Source organism: Amphibalanus amphitrite, unplaced genomic scaffold (genome assembly GCF_019059575.1).
Source record: "Amphibalanus amphitrite isolate SeventyFive unplaced genomic scaffold, NRLGWU_Aamphi_draft 000003F_arrow, whole genome shotgun sequence".
Lineage (NCBI taxonomy): Eukaryota > Metazoa > Arthropoda > Thecostraca > Balanomorpha > Balanidae > Amphibalanus > Amphibalanus amphitrite.
The window spans coordinates 798,791-822,691 of record NW_024881500.1 but is presented as its reverse complement, the minus strand read 5'-3'; the positions used below and the strand labels follow the sequence as shown (position 1 = coordinate 822,691).

At 52.2% G+C, this 23,901-nt stretch overlaps 4 protein-coding genes across 11 annotated transcripts in view; 3 read left to right on the top strand and 1 right to left on the bottom strand.

Annotated features, from left to right (window-relative positions):
• Window positions 1–1,683, top strand: part of LOC122364024 (protein patched homolog 1-like) — a 47,842-nt gene extending 46,159 nt beyond the window's left edge. Inside the window, exon 16 of the mRNA XM_043334049.1 lies at window positions 779–1,683. Within this exon, the coding sequence (XP_043189984.1) occupies window positions 779–1,328 (550 nt within the window). The 3' untranslated portion in view covers window positions 1,329–1,683. The remainder of the gene's footprint in view (window positions 1–778) is intronic.
• Window positions 1,684–4,802: 3,119 nt separating this feature from the next.
• The window catches only part of LOC122363525 (plasminogen receptor (KT)-like), a 46,907-nt gene continuing 27,808 nt past the window's right edge, over window positions 4,803–23,901 (bottom strand). For 2 of the 8 annotated variants that reach the window (XM_043333220.1, XM_043333143.1), the window contains exons 2-6: window positions 22,955–23,063; window positions 22,047–22,177; window positions 21,283–21,392; window positions 10,145–10,256; window positions 4,858–4,973 (exon numbers count right to left, since the gene is read on the bottom strand). In XM_043333220.1, the coding sequence (XP_043189155.1) occupies window positions 4,859–4,973; window positions 10,145–10,256; window positions 21,283–21,392; window positions 22,047–22,177; window positions 22,955–23,035 (549 nt within the window). In that variant the 5' untranslated portion in view covers window positions 23,036–23,063 and the 3' untranslated portion in view covers window position 4,858. Of the gene's footprint in view, window positions 4,974–6,190; window positions 10,257–21,282; window positions 21,393–22,046; window positions 22,178–22,954; window positions 23,064–23,901 lie in introns of those variants that run through there. The other 6 variants (XM_043333573.1, XM_043333666.1, XM_043333308.1 and 3 more) reach the window with 4 other exon arrangements.
• Window positions 12,005–12,736, top strand: LOC122363973 (low affinity immunoglobulin epsilon Fc receptor-like). The gene has a single exon (XM_043333912.1). It carries the CDS (start codon window positions 12,107–12,109, stop codon window positions 12,533–12,535), a length of 429 nt encoding a protein of 142 aa, XP_043189847.1. The 5' UTR covers window positions 12,005–12,106; the 3' UTR covers window positions 12,536–12,736.
• On the top strand, window positions 14,165–14,848 carry LOC122363916 (lectin BRA-3-like). The gene has a single exon (XM_043333779.1). It carries the CDS (start codon window positions 14,236–14,238, stop codon window positions 14,668–14,670), a length of 435 nt encoding a protein of 144 aa, XP_043189714.1. The 5' UTR covers window positions 14,165–14,235; the 3' UTR covers window positions 14,671–14,848.

The following is a 23,901-nucleotide window of genomic DNA, read 5'->3' as shown; positions in this document are numbered from 1 at the left end:
GCCGGCTTGCGTGGGGCTGGCATCAATAACGATGGCTGGAATTCGTAATCGGCCCAGTGCCGGCCGGGGCGTGACTGAAATACGAGCCAGCTCAAATGGAAATAGTCTATAAATACGAGGCATTATCTGTAATTTACGTTGCTTTGTCGGAGTGATTAGCGGAGCCTGCAGCGCTGCGTCCAGCGGCGGTCAACTGGGCGCGCCGGCCGCAGTGCGTGCTGCGTGCGGTGGGAGCGGGCGGGCACCGCGGCGGTGTGGGCGGCGCGGCGGCCCGCAGGTCCGGGGTGGCGGCCTCTCTGAGTGGGAACCTCGGCCGACAGTCTCCCGAACCGACAGCGGCGACAGTTCCCGAGAAAGGCGCGGCGGCCGCAGTATGAATGGTGCGCGTCGCCGGTAAATGGTTCGGCGTAAATTGTCGCGTGGCTGAGCTCTGCGCCGGCCGGTAATTGCCAGGCGCGCACAGCTCTGCGTCGGAAGGCCCGAGCGCGCTTCGTCGAACGCGCCGCGCGGGTGGTCGCAGTAATGTCGGCTTCCGACGGGGCTGGTCGTAACACTGTGCCAGGCGCCGGCCTCGCTCCCACAGCCGAGAGCTAATCCCCGTGACCCAGCGTTCCCGGTATCTCCAGGGTGTGCGCCACATCGTGAGTGTCGCTGTAACAAGCCCGCCGCTCTAAGCCGCCCTCGGGCCGGCGGTGTGTCTCGTTGTGGTGTAAATGTCGCGCCGTGATGTCTCGTCGGGCCGCACCTGTGTCTGACGCGCCGCTCCCTCCCCCGGCAGGTATTTCTTCTGCGTGCTGGCGGCGCTGGTGGTGCTCGGTCTGGTGAACGGCCTGGTGCTGCTGCCAGTACTGCTCTGCTGGATCGGCCCACCGGCCGAGGTCCGGCCCACCGGCGAGGCCGACGTGCTGCCAGCTCCCAGCCCCGAGCCGTCGCCGCCGCGGGTGCGCGGGCCGCGCGTCTACCGCTCCTCGTCGCTCACCAAGCAGCCGACCAAGAAGTTGAAGCCGGCGCCGAGCCAGCTCAGTCTGAGCACCATCACCGAGGAGTCGTCCGGCTCGCAGTCGGGCACCTCGTGCCGCCAGGAGGCGCGCACGCACGACATCGTCGTCGAGCCGCAGGTGGTGGTCGAGACGTCGTACCCGCCGGGCGGCGGTGAGCGCCGACCGGCCGGCTCCGACGGCGCCCTCATCACCACAAAGGTGACGGCCACCACGCACGTCAAGGTGGAGGTGCACGCGCCCGTCACGTGCGCCGACGCGCGCCGACCGCGCCGGCGCCGCGAAGCTGCCGATTCGGACAGTTCAAACAGCTCTCAGAGTTCAAGCTAGCCGATATTACGTGGCCCGTCGCGCTGCGCGGCCGCGAGCAGTCAGCCAAACAGTATTCCGCCGGGGCGACCGGCCCGTTCAAAGGCTCACTCCTCTCTGGAAACGTACCTCCCGTTTGTTATTTATTAGTGTTGCTCGTTATTTATTGTGTGCGGTGCCGCCGGTGGCCCGCGGTGCCCTCAATGTGTTGTTGTGTTGCCGCGCCCTCGGCCGCTCGGCCACACAGCTCGTCGCCTCGCCAAATCCTGTGTCGGTGTATGCGTGTGCCTGTTAAGTGTGTACATATACGTGAGATGCTGTACAGATGTATTGGACACGATTTTTGTACGCAAATACAGAGTTATCATGACGTGCAGCATGCGTGTGATATGTCTTTCCTGATTTCGAACAACGTCAACCATTTGCCATTTCCGAGGTCATCTCTACACACAGCCAGTTTCCAACGTAGTCTCCTTAGGATCTCGCGTATGGAAACGCTCCAGATATGACCAGATCCGGTGCCGGCCTGCTGTGAGCGCTGTTGCCGAGTCTGGCCGTCGCCTCTGGTCTCACTGACTGACGGCGGCCCGGTCAGTGTCCCGCGATAGACCTCCCAGCCGGGGCCGCGCCGTCCCCGGTCCCACACAGCCGGAAGCAGAGCGGACCTTGTCACAGAGTCCCCGGGGAGAGAGGATGTCTGGTTCGCGTCAGCTAGACGCGTGGCGAGAGAAGACGAGAGGCGACGGAAGCGAGACGGAGGCGAGGTGGAATACGCGGACACAGAGGGCAGCACAGTCGGGGTGTCTCGCTGTGAGTGGAGCCCGCTTCTGGAGCAATGTTACACAAGGGAAAGGTTATCGTTATGACAAGTGTTCAGTTAAACCTATTTAAGGTCTAGAGAACGAACTCAGTTCGGATACATGCTGCTCGTGGCGCATTCTGAGCGCACGACAGCATAGCTGTTGTCTAAGCAAATCGATCAATGAACAGTGGTCAATCAAACATCTAACCGAAGGCCGTACCAACTGATCAATCATCAGATTGCTTGTTAGGACGAATACTAAATGGAACACAAATACCGCATCGGCATTCGTTTAGCTTCAGCCGACCCCGACCGTTAACCGATCAACATAGACAATGAGTGTAGGAAAACAAACTCAGCGGGTTGCATCATGGTCTTCTCACTTCAGCCTCAGCATCCGTCCTGATCCGGTGCAATGTCCGACGACCGTAAAACCACTAAGAAGACTTCAGAAGCGCAGCTTAGATTAATCTCCGCCGAGATGAAACTTGTACCTACAGCAGAGGGTGCGTCAAAGGGTTACTGAGGACGGTGGCTTGTAAGACATCACACCTGGGCTATGTCACGTCTGAGCTCTAGACAGAGTTTTACAGGGAGTTGTTTTGTTCTTGGAAGATTTGTTAGACGACGATGTGTATATGTGAAACAGGTGTAGGGGACATTGGCTTGCTTGTAAGACTTCAGGGAAGGCTTTTTATGACTGTCGTGATACATTTCATGACGTTCATTTCAGAGAATGTTGCTGCGCTGTCCGGGGTTCTTTTTTCGGCCATGGAAATCCCTGGTTTACACGTCAAATACATCCACATTGTTATGCTTGAATCCAAATGCATGACTCCTATAAATGTCGAACATCACATCGACATTAGCGCAAAGGTCTGAACCATGTCGAACACAGCATTGACAACACTCACCTGAGCGACCAAGCCTGACAAAAGGCAATTTGCCGAAACCACAGACCATTCCATGTCTGTTACGGCCCATTTTCCGCGCACGCATTTCAGTTCCCCGGCAATGAGCAAACCACCAACGAAGCGCCGCGTGCGAGCGATCTTTCACCGACAGCTGAGGCCGTGTCGCGACCGTCGGCCATACAGAGGAACGCAATTACGGCCGGCTCGCCAGACATGCTCTCTCGGAACGGGAGCGCCGTGGGTGTCCGCGGAGGAGCGGCCGTGCTGCCCGCCGCCGTGGGTGGCGCGCAGCCGTACGGCCGTGCTATGCCGCTCGTAACCGGCGTGACGACGGGAAGTCGGCGATGTGATAGCATCACTGCTGGCGCGGCCGCCGCGGCTGATTGAAGTTGATGGCCGCGGCCCCATCAGGCGGACCGTATCCCGGGCTCACCGACGTTGAGAGCTCGGTATAGTGGCATGGTTAGGGAGTGAGTGCAACGGTGGAGACCGGGCACTGGACAAGGTAGATTGGAGGAAATGGCTCACAGGTTACGCCTTCAGGCGAGGGTCGAATAACTTGCTCGATACGACTTTGCTTGAGGACTTCGAGGACCGTGGACGTAGCATGTAGGCCTAGGGTCCTGTAGCTCATGTACCTATCTGTTGCTTGGATGACCGTTTGAGTTTCCAATCACAATAGAGAACATAGAGAACAATAGAGAACAAGAAATGGCTGTCGTAGCGGCATGCCAATGGTAATCAAGGTGTTCCAGCGGTATTGTGCTCCAAAAATGTCATGGGAGTTTTTCACTTGATGTTCACTTTAATCAGTAAATGGGCAAAAAAAGAACTGCGATGTAAAAATGGCCAGAATTTGCGAAACACGGAACTCATCAGAGGCTGCCCACATCATGGGCTGGCGTTCAGTGCAAAGTACGAAATGTCTGCATCAGTCTGCCGCATTCCAGCCTTTATGTCGTATCCCCAGAGCTGGGAATGATGAACAAGCACAAATGACCAGACGAACCTGACCATGGCTAATTTAGGCCAATCAATCGAGGTATCATAAAAAATGACCAGCCAGAACTGCATCAAATCATATCATCTTATGTAAGTAAAGTGGCATTACAATGAATGGTGGCAATGCGCTCTGGAGCCTCCCCAAATAAACGCTAACCCGTTCAGCGGTGTTGGCGCCGACTGCCGAATAATAATCATTGGTCTCCTGTATGTGATTAGTGTACGAGGCAGCTGAGTATTCGGACCGTTACAAACTCGATCCCTGGAGTCTGGACTCAATGTAGTTACCATGGCTCCAGCGTCACATCAAACCTCCGCAATTGTCCCTGACGCGATACAATGATGACTGTCAAGCAGTCAGTGAAGCTCCAGCCATAGACCTCTGTATGCAGAGGTCTATGCTCAATCTTAAGCCGCTAGCCGTTTGATTGCTTCTTACAACACGCAGGAGGCTAAGTCTGGATAAATAAAAAAACCAAAAAAAAAACTGAGTCTGGATGAAACGTACTACACTATCCAATGATAACGTACCCCAGTAACTTGAACTCAAACTTGAAACTACTATAGTCAATTTGAAGTCACACCGGAGACCAGCAGGCATCAAAATATAAGTGGCGACGATTGCAAGCAATACCTGCACCGTGATCCCAAAGTGCCAAATTGTTATAAATCCCAAAGGAATATAAGTTACACTTCCGACGGATTCGATTCATTCCGCAGTAGCTACAACTCGGATCCCCATTGCCCAGTGACACGAAATAGCCCAGTTCTGCTGACCTGACGTGGTGACGATGCGATCCAGCCGCCCTGACCAAGTGGTCCAGTTGTCCTGTTCATGGTGCCGGTGTGGTCAGCGCGCACAAGCAAGCTGACTCGACCCAGAGGCCGCAAGCCAGTTCAGCTGGCGAGCGAGGAAACCGGAGAACAGCTGGTAGCCACATCGGCGACCTGTTCAGATGCACGGACAAGCGGAGTTGCACACATCAGGAAAAAGGAACAGAGCAAGACACAGGCAACGGGTTTCGTGCTTCGGACGAATATGGGAGGGTAAGGTTACGTGTCACAGGATGATGATGTAAAGCGCACCTATTGAAAAAACAGTGAGACTAAGCACTTGTGCAGCTCCATCGTTGCAACTGTTTCAATAACATCGTCTCATGTCCCCTCAGAAGAGACAGGCCAAGGCCAAGGCTATAGAACTAGACAGGACCTCACAGCACGACAGATGTCGCCCCTGCAGGCAGTGACCACAGTCCAGGCAGCGCGCTATGGGAGGGCGAGAGCCGAGTGGGTCTCCATAGATGACGCCACCGCAGCCCCGCCGAGGCGGACAACGGGCAGGCATGCCGCCCATTTACACTGTTAGGGTAGATTCATTTGAGCACAAGTACTGGCTACGGGCATCCACAAGAAACGAAATGACAACCCGAAGATGCAATAAAATATCGAATGTTAACAAACCGTTATGAATGTGCTAACTTTTGCCGTTAATAACTTCCAAGTTCGATGTCGATTGACCCTTTCCTAGTACCCATCTGTAGAAAATGTCTCATGCACTGCACTGATATCCTTTCTTTCATCTTCCAGAATCAAACTGACCTCGCTGACATTACCAGAAAACACCAGCCTGAACTGTCAGTTTGTATTTTCAACACATCTGTTCTCACCACACCATCATCCTCCATCATCCAGTTAGCCCGCATAGACCGTTTCCCCAAGCCATCTCCCGCTCCCCTAGACTCTACATAGGTCACAGTCACTCCAATCCCAAGAACATCAACAGGATAATCCGTCCCTCCAGCGACGTCAAATACCCACACAGTGAGCTAGTCTTCAGTCGAGCCAAGGTCCCTACTTCATCTACAGACATCAACGGACGACGGTCTGGGGCCGGCCAGTATGAGACACAGCGCGGAACATCGGACAGAGTTTTCACACGGAAACTGATATGCCGCGAGATGGACACTACCGGGAACCACTGCCCTCCAGCTGACGCGCGCAGGCACAGTCGCACGGGTGTCACCGAAACTGCGCACATAAAAATAGCAAGCCTCATAGCCGGAGCATATACTGCTAACCAAACGAGCAGGGTTATATAAGATATAAACAGTCTCCGTGAGGATCCCCCCATTAAGCTTGTATAATTAATTCACAGACACATGGCTCACCAATAAAATTCATCAGCATTATGCAAAAATAATTGATACAATTACGCATAGAACCTTTCAACAGTGGCACATGCTTCGCATAGCAAATTTGTCACCAACGCATAAAATATGTCTTCAAGTAATGAAAGTATGTAAGATCCCATTTCTCATCGAGCGATAAGATCCTACATGCATAGTCGCCTTTCATGCACTACAAGGGAAACTGCAACTAGGCACCGCACCGCCTACAAGTCATGGCTAAAATACATTTAACATGATAGACAACCACTCACTTAAAACAGTCTTCAGACAACGAGCAATCCCATTCTTCGGGTTAAACATTCAAACGATTTCAAGCAGTCAGCATTGCGTTGGAAGACAAAGACAGTGGGAAAAGCGAATGCACCTTCGGACCATTAGGGCACAACAGATTAACTATTGTTAAACAATTTGCTTGGGATTTATAACACCGCAGTTGGAAGCATAGGCGCGGGAACCGGGGGGGGGGGGCAGTGGGGGTAGAGCTTCTCCCCACCCCCACCCCAACTCTGGGGCCACGGGGACGGTACCCCCGCAATTTTGAGACGGAATACCGCACTTTTTATATAAATGTTTTCTTTTTGTGTTAAAAAAAAGCCAAAGGATGAAAAATAAGTGGCCTAAAACCCGTGAGAAACCTATCTTTGGGGGTACCTGAGGTTGATCTCTATTATGGTGTGCCCCCCCCCCCCCCCCCAACCTCCGAGTCTGAAAGTAGATCACGCGCCCCTGGTTGGAACCGTAGCGAAGAATCAATGCACGCAAATAAACAGAAGGCAACACAAAATTATAAATACAGTTATGACAAAATAAATACATATTCTCATTGATAAATTCAGTTATGAACTATACCATACAAGTTGGGAATGTTGGTTATGAAGGAAAATAGTTTGATAGGCTAGTTCCGATGCACATTTTTTCCTTGAATGAAAAGAGAAAGCTTACTAAGCCCCTAAGCACTAAGAATATAAACTGATTTGAGACCGCATTTCGTGACTAACAAGGCATTAGGCAATCACAATTTACACGAAAATGTATCCTCTCTAAGCATCATTTTTAAACGTAGGCTATCGTGATGGCAATTAAACAACTGGCCAAAAAGTAGCGGGCCCGACACTAGGCAGTGTGATTCACGAGACGCACCACAACAAGCACATGATCGCACAATCTACACTCAACACCGACATACAACATTCACATAGATTCACTTCAGGTCTTCGACCCAGCGACTCGCATGTTCGTTATAAATAATATGCACACATAAACGTTCGAATACTCCGACGCTGGCATCCAAACCAACACGCAGCGGAAAAATGAACATTCATCCGTGCACTTCGGAGTAGACGTGGACTGTTGATCGCAGCCCCAATGTAATCGCTGACCCCGCTGGCTAGATAATCGTTCGTCTCAACCGGCTCCTGAAATCAAACAAACGCTGCGTGAACAGTGCGAAAGAGGTATATCTGTCGAACGTCGCACTCCACATCAACTATGATTATCGGATTTATATATTTGATGAGAGAATAACATTTTAATGACTTCGTCTGTTACCAGATTTTAGAAGAAGTAGTTATGTATAAATATCAGTGAATTGTCGTGCGTGCAGAGACTATAAAATAACAGACCAACAACCGAATCCCAAACCGCGTGCATACCCTGAGAGGAAAATATTGTTGAAGTTGGATAATTTAACCAAAACTAAGCCCTCATAAATGAGTGAAGTGAAAACCCTTAAAATAAGAACCATCCGAGAAAAAATACTTAGGACTGGAGCTAATAAAACTCACAGAGAGGTGGACCGACGAACAGATGTGTCGTTCACCCGAAGCAATGCGTGCAGGCGGACAGACAGGCTGAATAGCGGCGCATGACGTCACATTGCCTGGTGCGACGTCATAAGCCGATGCTGACGTCACCAGTCGTCTCGCTCAGGCCACAAGCGACAAGGTAGACATAACAGCCACAGGTTCAATGCCTGATATAAATATATTGCCATTGTTCCAGACAAGACAACGGTCATACGTGGGGCGACAACACTGGATCAAAAGTTGATTGCCAGCAAAAGTAACCGAGAAAAAGCTGCACAATCTTGCGAAAAAGCAAAAAGACGCATAGAGGCAGCAATTATGAGCATAATCACACATCATGTAAAACGGGCAAATAATAAATGTGTGTTGTAGGCGGGCAAAAGACATCGGACAAAAAGTCAAAGCACTATAAATACTTATAAGATACAGTACATTTGATTCTTGGAACCATTGAGGGTGAGTAAAATCATACATTATAAAAGCAAAATTATTACATTACAACCAATGTCAGAACGACGCTATGCGTCTGTCATGAACCATGCCACGAACATAAACGTTCCAGGGATGAAGACTAAACAACTCCAGATATGAGAGATACGTTAAAATAGCACCACTTCGGGTTAGATGCACGAACGCTGGGCGTTAATAGAGCGTGTTAATCGCATTAGCAGCTGCGTGTAAAAAGGCAGCGGTGATCTCTTTGATGCAGTTAGCATACATGATACAGCAAGCTCTTGGTGGTAATCTTAAAATGGTGCTTTAGTTAAAGCGCTAAGCGCAAATCACAGACATTAAATGCAAAGCAGGCGCCCACTTATGCATCCCACTTTTGAAACAATCGCATACCGATTAATCGCATACCGATTTACGACACAGCCGTGGGATAAATTCCTGTCATGAAAATGAGAGCCGACACTCTGGAGTAAAAACAGGACGTTCAAAACTGCTTCAGCTGACAGGAAATTGAAGCTGCCAGTTCTATTTTGCAGGCTGCATTTTGGGGATGTTGTTTGTTTAGCACAAACATCCGCCGGCGTCGCTTGGAACTGGCGTTATATACAACCCAGCGATAATGGATTGATTCTTATGGGTAGCGTGAAAGAGGCAAGCAGAGCGGATAAAAGCAGCATAGCGATGTAATGCATGCAACAGAAGCAGCAGCAGTGTCACACACATGCAGGTGTTAGTGATTGATGATAGACAGGTGAAGAGAACACAGATATTGAACAGATTTCAATCCTTTCTCAGCCGCTGATCTCTGAGCCACGCCGGCTAAATGTCACTACCATGCAGCTCCCCATCCAGAGCTCAGTGCGGATAATATGTACATTTGTACACAGCTCTCCCCTTCCCCGGCGGCCCATTAATTATCAGCCCCAGCTCAGTAGAGGTCAGTCAGGCGACACATTTCAGCACGGGGTCACAACTCACTCTATATACGCCCGCCGTGCCGAGTCATTCACGGCGGGGCTCAGCCGGCGGCGTGTGGGGGAGTGGGGGTGGTCAGTGGTGACGGGTGCGGCAGTCACAGACACGGTGACGGGAGGTGACGGTCACCGTCACGGTCAGTGGTGACGGTCAGACATGATGACAGACATGGTGACGGTCACAGCACGGACAGTCGGCTGCCCGCGGTCCCGACACGGCGCGACACGCTGCGAGGAAATACCGGCTCTTGGTCGGACGTGCCGCCCGCTCCCCGGGTTACGAGCGCTTCAGCCGACCTCTCGGACGCGAGGGGCGACATCTGGACGACATCTAGGGGGCGCGACGAGCCTCCGGAAGGTTCGCCGAGGCCCGGACGTTCAATGGCTGTACCCCCACCAACTATATCTGCACGTTCAGAGTTCGAGTACAACCTTAGAGCTACCCAACAACTCATCAAAACACACTGGCGCAACCTCCACACAACCTTAACCGTTTCCTGACTCACCCTCCCCAACCTCTGCCTAAAGCAGCTCTCACGTTGACACCGATTGCATCTCGTAACTCCAGGTTTCGTTCGCCCCGACCTTCCCGGTAGTGGCCGGGGTCCAGACACTCAGTCTCTGCACTCTCCCGAATGGAGGCTCCCTCTGAGGTACAGACCGGCTACGCGTACATATCGTGCACCTTGGTGGTGTACCTTTTCTCGTCGTCGAACCGCTGTCGCGCCGCGTCGATCAGCGAGGCGGTCGGCACGCCGCCCGGCTGCTGCAGCAGCTCCTCCTCACACTTCAGGATGCTGTCCGCCTCGGCTGCAACAGAACGGTTGCCCATGTCAGGCATAGGGCAGCATGAATGGAGGCGTGCAGTGGCGAGATCACACAATGTTAGGTATCTAAGGGTTCCGTCGTTCTAAAATGATAGGATTACCGCTACCGGCATAGCAAGCAGTGAGCTAAGAGGTGAGAACAAGGTTCAAGCTACATTCGACGGAAACACACCACTTCTTTGATAAGAAAAATACAGTTCCTAACTTCCTGATGACGGACATTTCTGAACAGGTGCGATATTCAACATAGGTCGGCGCATTACGCCAGATTACCTGGCAAACATCACTCTCCTCGTATTTGCTCAGAGTGCACACCTCACAATGCCGTAGAGAAAACAGAGACCAATGGATAAATTGCTATCGACCAAACTAAACAGCTCGAGTGAGCCTAATGCGCGGGTGGCAGGCAAGGCTAAGAACACTCAGTCAGGTGGAGGCCATCCATCACACAGCAGCAGTCGCTCACAGCCATGAAGCATCGGTTGTTCCGGGCGCAGCAACGGGCAATTGAGCAGATGTATCCTGTCCGGGTTTGGCGAGTTTTCCAAATTCATGTGACGGTTATGGGAGGTACAGAATGAAGGCGAAATGGAGCAGGCAATTCCATGGTCATCATATCAGGGAAAGGGCAAACGGCGACGGCGGCCTGACTGATGTAAGGTGTAGCGGGTATTGCTAACGGCATCAATACGAAGCTTTGCCAGCAATGAGAAATAAAACAACAGTTCGTACCCCGTGTACTGTGGAATAGTGATGTCAATTACGGAAAATCGGAATACCGATACCAAACCAAAAACCAACCAAAACCACGGGAAAATACCGAAACCAAACCAATTTGGGAAAATGAGGGAAATACCAACTTCTTACCGATTTCTTAGTCTCTTATACATTAGTGAGGGCTTATGATAGCAACAAAATACCAAACACATTACGATTGAAATACCAAATACCAAGTTGGTATCGGTTTGGTATCGGTATACCAAAAACTTGGTATCCGATGGACATCTCTACTGTGGAACATCACCCTGCCCAGACAGAAGTGGCATGCAAACAGCATAACTCGAGCGTTAAGAACAGCTATCGTGTCTCAAAAGTCTTCAACCTTTAGATTTGAAAAAAATACCAGCTTTTGGGTTGTCAGCCCGTATCTACATATATCTCGCTGTATACGCGCTTAATCAGCCCATGTTCTTTTCCAGCAGCTGTTGTTCAATCGAACCAGTCTTAGGGGACGTTTTTGAGACGTCCCTGTAATATCCGGAACACCCCCGATAGTATACATAAATTAAATCATCTGCCATATCCATCGAAGAATGAAACGTTGGCATATGAGCATCTAAGGGAATTCAATTTCAGAGTATCATTTCTCTTTTCAAATAACGTAGTCGGATGCATATTTTTCTAGAAATGTGTATTAAAATCATTCAAGGAGGATGACCTTTTTACGGCCGAGACGCTTAACTCTTGTCCCAGTGAACCATTTATTGGACAGCCTGAAATGCTAAATTATACAAAACCGAAACACCAAAGTCATGCGGATATAGTGTCGGGAAAGTTCCTTTATCCCACACCACGCCCCTACCCCGCCCGAACTGCACCTAAGGCGGCAGTTGCTTCACCTGCGCCGCTCACAGAGCAGGCATGTCGTCACCTTTCCGCTGATACAGTGCAAGGCACCGGATACCGCGGCGGTCAGATGTGCTTCTCTCACCGGGCCAGGGTATAAGATGGGGCGACTGCCGGTGGCGGGAGCTGTGTGGCTCACTCAGACGCCGCCGCTGTAACTCACTCGCCTCTGCACTCTCCGCCGCCCACATCTGCTCCCACATCACCATGGTCCGCTCGGCACTTCTGCTGGCGCTTGTAGCCGCCACGTCCGCCCTCTGCCCCTCAGACTGGGTGCAGTTCAACAGCAGCTGCTACTACCTCTCCACCTACACCTCCACGTGGAGGAACGGCCAGACCACCTGTGAGACACTCGGAGGCCACCTGATGTCCATCGCCAGTCCTTCAGAACAGGACGTCGTCACCACGTATCTCCACGCCGCCGATGCCTGGATCGGACTCAACGATCTGGTGGACGACGGTCGCTTCCAGTGGACGGATGGCACTCCTGTGCAATATGTCAACTGGGCTGATGGTCAGCCCAACGATCTGTTCGACCAGGACTGCGTCAGCGTGCTCGAGGACGGCTCCGGAAAGTGGGACGACAACCACTGTGTCTATACCAAGCTGTTTATTTGCGAGAAAGACGCCTTCTAGAGCAGCCGGGGAGTGCTGTTGGAATCAGTTAGGGCATGCTGCGGTGTATGTCGGGAAAGGGGAAGGAACAGAAACGGACCAGGAGGTCAGTATGCTAGACGCAGCTCTATTCGAAAAGAATCCCACAAGTAAGGTGCATTACGAGTCTAAAAAAATGTAAAAGCTTTGTGCATCAATACATGCAACTCCCCTACACAACTACTTTGCGTTTGAATTGAGCGCTTGGGCTGAATGATCGAAGGAGCCCCAGGAGGATGGAAGCGGACCTTCACGAGGTTCTAATACTTCAGGTCCTACTGAGGATTCACGTTCAAACACTTCCCCAAACTCTCAGTGTAATACATGTGGGGATGGGGAGAGAAGGCAGTGAAATTATGAAGGTCTTCGATATGAAAACAACTTACATAGACTATGTCATAGTCACTGGGGATAACGCATGTTTTGCTTCGTAACTTAGTTTGGACTAAGGTAAAAATAAACAATGGTACCTAGGTGGAGTTTCTATTTATCTTATGATATGATGAACACTTGCAGGAAAAGCATAAAGCAGGAACACATTACCTCTGCAACTTCATTTGGCGATCACGGTCGATAGAAGCTAATCCCGAACATCCGTCTTGCTATTTTGTGGGCGCATTATCGTTAATGATCACACAAGTGTTTTGTTGTAAAATAAAAACAAAATGCAGCAATGAAGGAGCTACTTTAGAAAACTGAAACTGTTCTGGGTTCGATGCCGTAATCATAAAGTCGTTACAGCAACTTATTTCGGCCAGCTAGCTACCCTTGTGAATTGTCATTTGTCCTCGCCCTTGCTGATTTTCAAAGCAATGCAATGGATTGATTAAACCAGGGGTGCGGAGCCGGAGCCGGAGCTGGAGCCGGAGCCGCCGGAGCCGGCACATTTTGCCCGGAGCCGGAGCCGGAGCCGCCATGACAGTTCACTCGGAGCCGGACCCGGAGCCAGAGCTGTCTGAAATTTCCACGGCTCCGCATCCCTGCGCATAGGGGATGTACTGAGTCGGAGCCGAAGCCGGAGCCGGACCATTTTACTCGGAGCCGGAGCCGGAGCCGGTGCCGCCATGACATTTCACCCGGAACCGGAGCCGGAGCTGGGACCGATTTTTTTTTTCTCCGGAGCCGGAGCCGGAGCCGTCTGAAATTGTCACGGCTCCGCAATCCGCATCCCTGGATTAAACCGAAATGATTTTTGATTAGGTCGGTATGCATAGATCGAATGGTATTATCCTTTTTATGGTTGTCCTGAATACGTTGTGGGTAAAATCCCTGGGTACAAACTACAATGTTATTGCATGTCCATGTTCTCAGACAAATCTGATTATTGTATGTTTACGCTGAACATGTAACCAACCAATGTTTATGAAACTGTCAAAAACCCATTGCCTCCTTGGGAATGATTGCACCTTAGCAAACAATAAATTAAATAAAAATTGAATAAAAAATAAAAATCACCAGTCACCACTGACTGACATCATCCGAGATACTTATGTAGAATCTCGGCTGGCACGTTGCTGATAGCGGACGCGGAAACAGTTCACGTGACCGACAGCTGCAGTTCTCCCACCGCTGGGCCGATATAAGACGGGCCACCGACCTGACGCCGCCCCTCTGTTCCCATCGGAGCCCGCGCTGCACCTCCGCTCCCTCCCGGAGCCTCCGTTCGCCGCCGACACCTCACCATGATTCGCTCCGCGCTCCTGCTGTCGGCGCTGGCCGCCGCCGCCTCTGCCGTCACCTGTCCGCCCGACTGGACGCAGGTCGGCTACAACTGCTACTACCTCTCCACCTACACGGACACGTGGCGCAACAGCGAGACCACGTGCCAGACGCTGGGCGGCCACCTGATGTCCGTCTCCAGCCCGGCCGAGCAGGACGTCATCACCAACTACTTGCGCGCCTCTGACGCCTGGATCGGGCTCAACGACCTCGAGGATGACGGCCACTACGTGTGGACCGACGGCACGCCCTACCAGTACGTCCACTGGGCCCCCGGCCAGCCCAACGATCTGCTTGACCAGGACTGCGTCAGCGTGCTGGAGGACGGCTCGGGACAGTGGGACGACAACCACTGCAAGTACACCAAGCTGTTCATCTGCAAGAAGATGGCCTCCTAGATGAAATACTGAGGGAGTTCAGAAAGGTTGTATCTCTTATCCATGGGGTGAGAGGGAGGGAAGGCCGGCATACGTAGTATGCTGTATCTGATGTATTGTCGAAATATAATGACAATTTGTCGTAAGTGTTAATGATTTTACCACGTGCTCCTCGATAAATGCAACTGCACGAAGCGCGTCTCTACTTTTAATGCTGGTCGAAACAACAGTCTTTAAGAAGTTTGGAAGGCCATAAGCCCAGTACGTTCAGAAGGGCCCCAAATACAGCTTTTGGCGCATTGGCATCCAACATCTCATCGATGTAACGACATCACACCGCAAAGGCGACACAATCTTGGCTGAAACAAATCATTGTTGATTTACCAAAGCAGATAGTTCAAGACAGATATCACGATAAAGAAGACGACGTTTCTTCACATAAAATATGTACGCCATTTTGTTGAAATGTAACGAGGCGTTTTCCAAAGCATAGGTAGGTCCTTACAGGGCCTCGTCTAAGGAATTTTCACTGGGGGGGGGGGGGGGGGCAGAGACTAAAGGAGCCAAACCTAGGGTACCCCCAAATCCTGTTTTCTCACCGGATTTAGACCACTTATTTTTCATTACAACCCTGACATCAGGAATATAAAAAAAAAAAAATAGTAGGCCATCCGACCCATCCTTGTATATTAGTTTATAGCCTCCTCACATTGCCCCATCAGACAGTAATAATCACACTTCTCGGTGTTGAGCGTGTGTTTGAGTGGCAGTGCCTTGTCTAAGGAATTTGCATGCCGAGCCTTATGTCGAGGGCCCACACGCATATATATATATATATTTTTTTTTTGCGAACCACATCGGTTTCTGATGGGCCCCACCGACTTCTGAGCGCTCGATGCCGAGCTCTGAGGGCTAATGCCAGCTTCTGGATCCACGTCGGCCTCTATGGTAGCCCACACTGGTTTTATATGATCCATACCAGGCTTTAAGGGTCAATCTGAGTGGAGACCGTATTTTTCCCACTAGGGCCCCTCAGACCAGTGTAATGCCTGTGTATCAACTTTTTTTTTTTTCATAAATGTATTTATTTCACTCACATACAGGTTGCTTAAACAATTATTGCACCCATGACTCCTCTTATTCGGCTGTCACTCTAATAATCCACGCTATGTTTCAATTCGGGACGTCCAGTCACGCTATAGGAACATAAGAGACTGCAGAGCAAAAATAAAAAAAAGCGAAAACTGCCCAGTGTGACCCGGGTTTCATCAATGACATTTCTAATTCACATTCTCTTCACACATAATCGCGAATCAATTCTGTATAGGCACCTAGGTATATAACACCCGCCAGCTGACATTTTATTAGCGATGACAGCGCCAGTAAGACACCGTCGATAACGCAGCCAGACCAGCCAGGCGTCCGGAGCCACAGGAGCCGCTTTGACGCAGTCGATGCTAGCTGTACTTGCAGACAACAGCGCCGTAGGCGATCATTGATCCAGCCCGGCCGGTCCACCCGGAGTCACCGGAGCCACCGGAGCCGTCCGGAGCCACGGGAGCCGACACGACGCAGCCAGGGGCCGACTGAGTCGGGCAGGCGGTACCGCAGACAACAGCGTCGAAGTCGATGATCGAGCCAGTCTCGCCGGCCTGTCCGGAGCCACCGGAGCCGTCATGGACAGGCCGTCCGGAGCCACAGGGGCCGACACGACGCAGCCGGGGCCGACAGAGTCAGGCAGGCGGTACTGTAGACAGCAGCGTCGAAGGCGATGATCGAGCCAGCCTCGCCGGTCCACCCGGAGCCACCGGAGCCTCATCGACAGGCCGTCCGGAGCCACAGGGGCCGACACGACGCAGCCGGGGCCGACTGAGTCGGGCAGGCGGTACTGCAGATAACAGCGTCGAAGCCGATGATCGAGTCAGCCTCGCCGGTCCACCCGGAGCCACCGGAGCCTCATCGACAGGCCGTCTGAGTCGACACGCCACGGCGCGGCAGGGCCGACGGAGCCGGGCAGGCGGCCCTCACGCGGACAGCAGGAGCAAAGCCGATGACCGCGCCGGCTCAGCGGGGCGCCGCGGGTCATCGGAGCCAGCACAACGCATCGCCAGCCGATTGGCAAGGATCACGCAAGCAAGGTCAGAGTCACAACATTTCACCAGCACACCGCTCAGTGGCTCCAGCGGCCGATCCAGCGATCGCACTCTACCGGCCAGGGGCAGGCCCGCGCCTGTCGCCAGGGCGGCGGCCGCCCCCGCCATTTTCCCGTCGCCCTCCATCTTCTACCACAGAGAAGCCAAGTTCACGTACTCTGTCGATCGTCTCGACTCGCACGCCCGCTGCGAACTTCTCCGGCTTGAAGTATACATGACCTCCACGTGTGTAAACCGTATGCAGCTTCTTTTCCTTTTTCGCTCCGAGCAGGCTGCGGTATATTTTGCTGCGCAGCGGAGTGAGACTTTCATTCACATAGAGATCTTTGCCGTGAAGTTCGAGACGACGCCACATCACTTGGTCTCTTATGCTACCCAGACCAGATCTGACAAACCTCACGATGACACGATTGTTGGGGCCTGGCAGCCTGTGGGCCCGATCCACATCCGATTCGCGCATGTTCAGACCTCCCAGACATCGATTCAGTGTCGCCACCACCAGTGCCGGTACGTCCTCGGGCTCATCGGTCGCCGTACCGACACGCCGTCCGCCTCTCTCTCCTCTCGCCATCCCCGCCGCACTCGCTCTTCCCGCCTCCTCGGGCCGTGCCCCCGGGCCATCGGCGGATCGGTCGGTCAGGGCGGCGTCAGCAGGGCCGCGCGCCAACCGTTGGGCCGCCTGATGGGGCGCCATGGCTGCACCAGATAATATCAGACATGGGAGTCGCGATATAATCTCAGATTCCTCAATCCTTGCCTGCACTCCACGCAGTTCTTCTTTCGTTTCAGTTAGCTGCTGTGTTAAATCTTCGATTATTCCGTCCTTTTCCTCTATATGACGTTCGAGATCTCCCACTCTGTCACTGAGTGTGTCTAACTGTGTCTGTACGATATCTCGCAAGGTGTTCAGCTCGGTCGACAGAAAGACACGCATGCGACTCTCGAGGTCTTCCATCGCGGCGTCATATTGTTCTTTGAGCGATTTTTTGTTTGACGGAGAGGGCTCACCTTTGCGATCTCGTTTTCCTGCCGGTGCCACAGAGTCTCCTGATTCGGATCGGTCACGCTTTCCGGCAGCATCGTCAAAACCGCGCACCAGCTCGCTCACTGATGAGCCTCGGCTCAAGGACCGCTGATCGAGCTCGTCTCCCGGTCTCCGGCCATCTTGCGTGTCTGATCCCGGCATCGCAACACTGAACCCTGTCCCTCGCCACAAGTCACTTTAATTCGGTCACTCAGTCGCGCTCACACCGAATTAAGAAGCCATTGGCTATCTGGCAATGGCTATTACGCACCACCCAGTTCCTCTCACTCGCGCTCTCCCCGGTCACCGCCCGCCTCTGACCCGACCCGACTCGAGCGGGAGCGCAGCGGGGCGGAGCGATCCGGTCACGGCAGAGGTCGCGGGGGTACTGCCCTGTGTATCAACTTGGAGACTGATGGCTTCTCAGGTGGATTCTCCGTAATTGCCGTGGATCTCCGACACAACCTTGAGGTCGTCAGAGGCTATAAACTTAACAAAAATGAAAATTTCCCCGTGTAGTAATGCTTTGAGGCCCGTTGGGACCCTAAGTGGTTGGCATTTGCCCTCCAGGACTCCATGCCGACTTCTTTAGATAATCCAGCTGTCAGAGTTCCCGTCCCCACAGACAGACCACCAATCTGGCATCTGCGCCTACGTACATAAGACCACCCAGAACGGGAGCCTGCTTCATTACGATTAGAAGCTACTCTAGCCGCACACCGGTGACCGTCCAGCCAGAAGTTGGACGCCGCATGCCGGATAGCGAGGACGACAATAGGCAAAAACAAGAGATTGACGCCCCGAGGACAGAAACAACAGATTGATACCTAAAGGAGAAATTTGTGGCGGTAGAGCGTTGGACTCCGCGTGGTGAGGGCACGCGTCCCGGTTATAACAGTCCAGGTTCGAAGCGCGACCGAGTCGCTCGATCTTTATGGGCCTCCTGGCGAGTATGGTTACAGTTGGTGGCGCAGGCCGTAGCCAGTCGAATTCAGTGAGGGGACCGGCCGTGCGCGGCTATGTGCGCACGTTAAACTTTGGACTCTAAATTCTGCCATAGATCAGGAATTGCGCGATCGGAGGGTAGAGGGCAGCCGGCAGGGCCAACGCAACAAGCTCTGCTTAGCGGGGGCTCTGTCCTTGTGAATCCTTCCATTCAAAAGGTTCGGAGTTCGGACTGAACGAACTTATGGAAAAATAATATCCGGGACACGGAGTTGGGCGCCTGAAAAGACGAAATGTAACGTATTGCTGAGCGAAAAAAAGTTCAGGTAAACAAAATAAACACTTGATAACAGCCCCAGGTAATCGGGTACCTATATCAATGTGCTCACAATTCACATTGCATCGTTTCGTTTACGCATTTGTTTTATGTGCACTGACGCCTCAAAATAAAAATTTGTTTGCCTTTTGGCTACTGCCGGCCCCCCAGTCGTGACTTTCTGCCCTGACTGGGGGGGGGGGGGCAGGCCGATGACTGCGGGGGTTTGCCCCCCCCCCCCCCCAGTTAACATGTTAGACGAGGCCTTGCCTTTTAAGAAACTAATAGAAGCATGCACGCGCTACTCTCCTGAACGTTTACAGCAAACATGCAAATTTATTCAGAAACGCTTGTCATTTGAAAGAGCCTAATGTACTTTCAAGACGAAGTTAAGCATGTAAATAGTTATTTCATTATGTAGATGACCAGCACAGTAATGATGTTTTGAGCAGCGCAATTACCAAAGTTAGATACCTGAGGTAGAAGCATAAATCACTTTACAGTTGACGCGCCCGGAAGCATCCCGGAAGTCCCAACAGACTAATAATAAACTCCATATGGGTAGGCGGATGAATAACTCACACTCTTTGGATCGCAATCCACTGTCGAATGAGAAGTGTTTCACTAAAGAATCACAAAACTTTCTATTGAGTTCAATTACGAAGTAAAGAAACAATTGAACAAGGACCATTTCAACCACGAGCAAAACAATTTTTAATCCAAGGAAACCTCCGAACAATGCTATACAGACCAAAACAACTAGAACTAAACGCATTCACCTCAAACTTCTTTTGTGTCAAATTTCACTCACAAAATCTAGCAAACAAGCTAGGAGATTAAAAACACCATCGGCCTATCCCTGGGCTGCAGTCGAAAATAGACGCGATCGTGCCGTTCAAAACACGCTGATAACTTTCAGAATTCAGAACCAATAACGCGATGGACTCAGAGCGTTTTCCTCTCCAGCGCCTCGACTTTAGAGAGGGAGAGCCGAGGACTGCACTTCTCGACGGCGACGGAGAAGGCTCTTCAGCTGGCGTATTTGCATTATCACACCTCTCTCCGGGGGACGGGGACGCCCGGTCTGCCGGTGCGGAGTCTCACATTGATCCTCTGTCCCGTCCAGCTGTCGCAGCGCGCCCAGACGCCGTCTCATGAGATGTACGGCGCGCACAAGTGGCCGACGCCACCCTCGGCGAGCGGGTGGCGCACATAAACCAGACCCGAGTCAGAGTCAGTGTCCCAAAGCCGCCTCCACAAGTCCACACCCATTCCACAGGTGAGACAGCGGCGGCCAATCTCACCGCGGCGGAACACCGGTCGTCTCACCGAAACCACGCCGCCGCCGGACTGGCTGTCCAATAGAACGGGGAGGCAGAGCGGCTCCCAATGGGCGCTGGGTCGCGTCTCGGCCCGCAACACCGCCGCGACGCTGAGTCTCAGTCAATCGAGACCGGCTCAGCAGGCGAGGCTCTCAGTTGCTGAGCGGCGGAGCTCGGAACGAAGCCGCCTGCCACGTGTCCCGGTCACACACGTAATCAGTCGGCGGCACTTGGAGTGATTCTACCACGAATGGACGTTCTCAGGGATAGGCGCCATCCAACGGACCATCGCTTGCCAGAACTTCGGCCACAATTGGCCAATCCCACGGGGGGCATCGCCGAGCTCCATTCACAGATCTGAGCGGTAAATGGAATAGTTGTGCCGGGATGTCGCTCAGGGGAAGCGCACTCAATGCCGTCTGCCTGAACTTGATAATGGATGGGAACAACTTGGCGTGCAACACTGCCAACACCTACAAATATTCAGCCATCGCTCTATCTGCTAGGTTATTATGTGTTCAACCGAAATGTGGCTCAGTTTGGCGAAATAGGCCAGAGTAGCCTGGTATGCTATTTTCACGTCATTACGGTCTCATGTGTGATGCGACTCAGTTTGATGCGACTCAATATGACGTGACCACGAGCTCACCTGTGATTCGACTCAACTTCGTGACGTACACTAGGTCGGCCTGGTACGACACTATGACGTCACATTTCACAATTAGCTCACTTGTGATACGGCTGAGTTTGGTGCCGCACGCTAGGTCAGCCTGGTACGTCAATATGACGAGATCACGAGCTTACCTTTGATGCGGCTGAGCCGTGGTTATTTTCACCTATGACGTCACTGTTACGTCACAAATATGACCTCACCTGTGATACGGCTGAGTTTGGTGCCGTACGCCAGATCGGCCTGGTACGCCACGATGAAGGTAAGAGGCACGAACGGTATCAGAAGACCGGGCTTCTTGGCACGGCGCACCCTGCGGAGAAAGATGGGACGGGGGGCGCAGTTAGGGACACAAATCAATATCGAGCAGGAAGGCTAATGAAGCATAGAAACAGACAGCTTGGTAAGCCGTGGAAAGGGAATGAATAGAAACAAGACAGTCATCACTTATTATATTATGCAATAGATGGATAGCCAGGCCAGTAAAATATAGATCAAAACGTAACAAGCTAAAAAATACGTAATTGTAGGTAGCTACGTTACTTTGCACAGCTAGCACCGCCTAACGGGAAATGGCGAAGGCAAAATGAGCGGCAACCGAAGATCTATTAGATGGCAGTCATTTCAACAATTTTCAAATACGTGAGCAGAAATGTGTCCTTGCCGCCCTCCTCATCTGTTCAGAGGCTACACATTCGGGGCCAAATATACGACGGAAATGAACGCTCATTTAATCTCGACGACCACGAGTGCAACGCATACAATACCTACCATCCATTCTAATAACACATTCTCCAAAGCCGCATCGATCCCTCCTGAGTCTCTTAGTCCCCAGCCTATGCGCCGTAAATCCTCTCTGTCACCACAGGGCAGACATCGAGAGCAGAGACTATCAGCGTCCATCACCGCCCCGCTGTCTATCGTCCCCGGTCCCACCGCCCCCGCCGATCCCACCAGTCCCGCTCACCCGCCGATGGCTCCGACCAGGGCGGTGCCATAGAAGGCCGCCCACCAGAAGAACATCTCGCGGGCGGCGGCAATCTCCATGGCCTGTCGTCGCAGCCGGAGCTGATCGTGCATGTGAATCTGACGGTCCAACTGTGGAGGGGATTAGGGTGGTCAGACTGAAGGCAGGTCATGCTGGGTAAGATCAATGCTCCACGTAGTTTAACAGAGTCCTACCGTAGCGGTGCCATAGTCATGAATGATGGGCACAAGTTGAGCATGAACTTCAAACTTCATTACCTACGTACTAAAAAAAAAAGAACACTGAGGGAACCTCAACAGTGAGCACCAAGCGAAGCTGACGCACCGATTTAGACGATAAACGGAAATTACAGATTACAGCCAGGTCCAGATAAGACAACCTAGATGAGCCGTCGTTTACACTATGAAGTTGACAATGACATCCACGTCACGTTCCGCCGCTTCTCCGCTCCACCTGTCACCATATTGTGTCTGTCGTGAACTAATTAAACCTAGCCCTGTCGTCTCCCGTTCGTAAGACGCTGCTGATCTCTGGGGACGCGTTGGGAGCCGCTCACGTGCCTCAGGTTCAATTAAGCGAACACGTCTCTCCTGGGACGGCAGCTTACCAATCTACCAACGGGCGGCTGTCTCTGTGCCGACGCTACACGACAAGCGCATCACGCAGCACGCGCGCCGTCGCAAGTGAATAACGGCCCAATAGGAAGGCGGCTGGATTAGATATTTTACGATAGCACGCAAGCTGGTCCGGTAGTAACGTCCAATTTTCCACCAGTTATTGGGCGATTGGTAACGTAGAAAACCATCACGAGATGTCACTGTGTGGCGTTGTCTCCCCATAAGCTACCACTTATGGGAAGTGAGAGCCGGGAACGCTGTCAGTCTTACCTGGATCACTTGAATCTCGGACATGAACTTCTTGTTCTTTTCGAAGTTCTCGTCCATCGTCCGTGCCATCATGTTCCCCATGACGACTGGCTTATGACACCAGCCCGATCTGCAACAAAGTACAAAGAACGGTCAGTCCTCAATACCATGCCAAAGGTTTCGATAATCTGTGTAATGTGTATGTTAGGCAATTTGGGAGGGCAAGTGTCCCACGAACCGCAGTACCATAAAGGTAGCTCCTTCGTCTTTCGGATGTAAATTCAAGGAACACCTGCTTCCTACCTACCGAACCAGCTGATCCACATACATATTCAATCGGCAGACACCGCATGATTCCACCGGTAAAGGTCATTTCACACAATTCAGAATTCACAGCGCCACCGCCGCATTGCTGAACACAGAACCGACGGTGAAGCTTGGTCTCCCATCGCCCTCATATTTTAATGCAGGCACTAAGGTTGGGGTAATGTCATACCGCCTCCGCCCAAGTTCACAATCCCTCTGGGAGCTTTCAGTCTACAAGTTTCATTCCGACGGCTCTGAGAATTTACACAACACCAGGCGCTGCTGGAATACGAGCTGGCTGCCGTTTCCATCACATCACCTGTCATAAAGAGGCCCGCTTCCACCTCTGGAAGGGCTCGGGTGATGGAAGTGCTCAGGTGATGCTGGAGCAGACACAACCGCCTCGGTAGGTAATGCCCCCTTCAGCGAACCCAATGATGGGCTCCGAGCCCTCCAATTGAAGGTGGGCGGCCGACGGTAGGCCTTATACTCCCCCGATCAAATATCAACACGGTCGCTGCACAATGCACGGTTTACCTGTGCCATGACCTATTCACGATCAGCCCTAGTGGCCACGGCAGCCCGGGCTGAGGTAACAAGTAACACCTATGGTACGAATGACATGGTCAAATGACGACTCAGAGCAAGACACGACAGCTTGG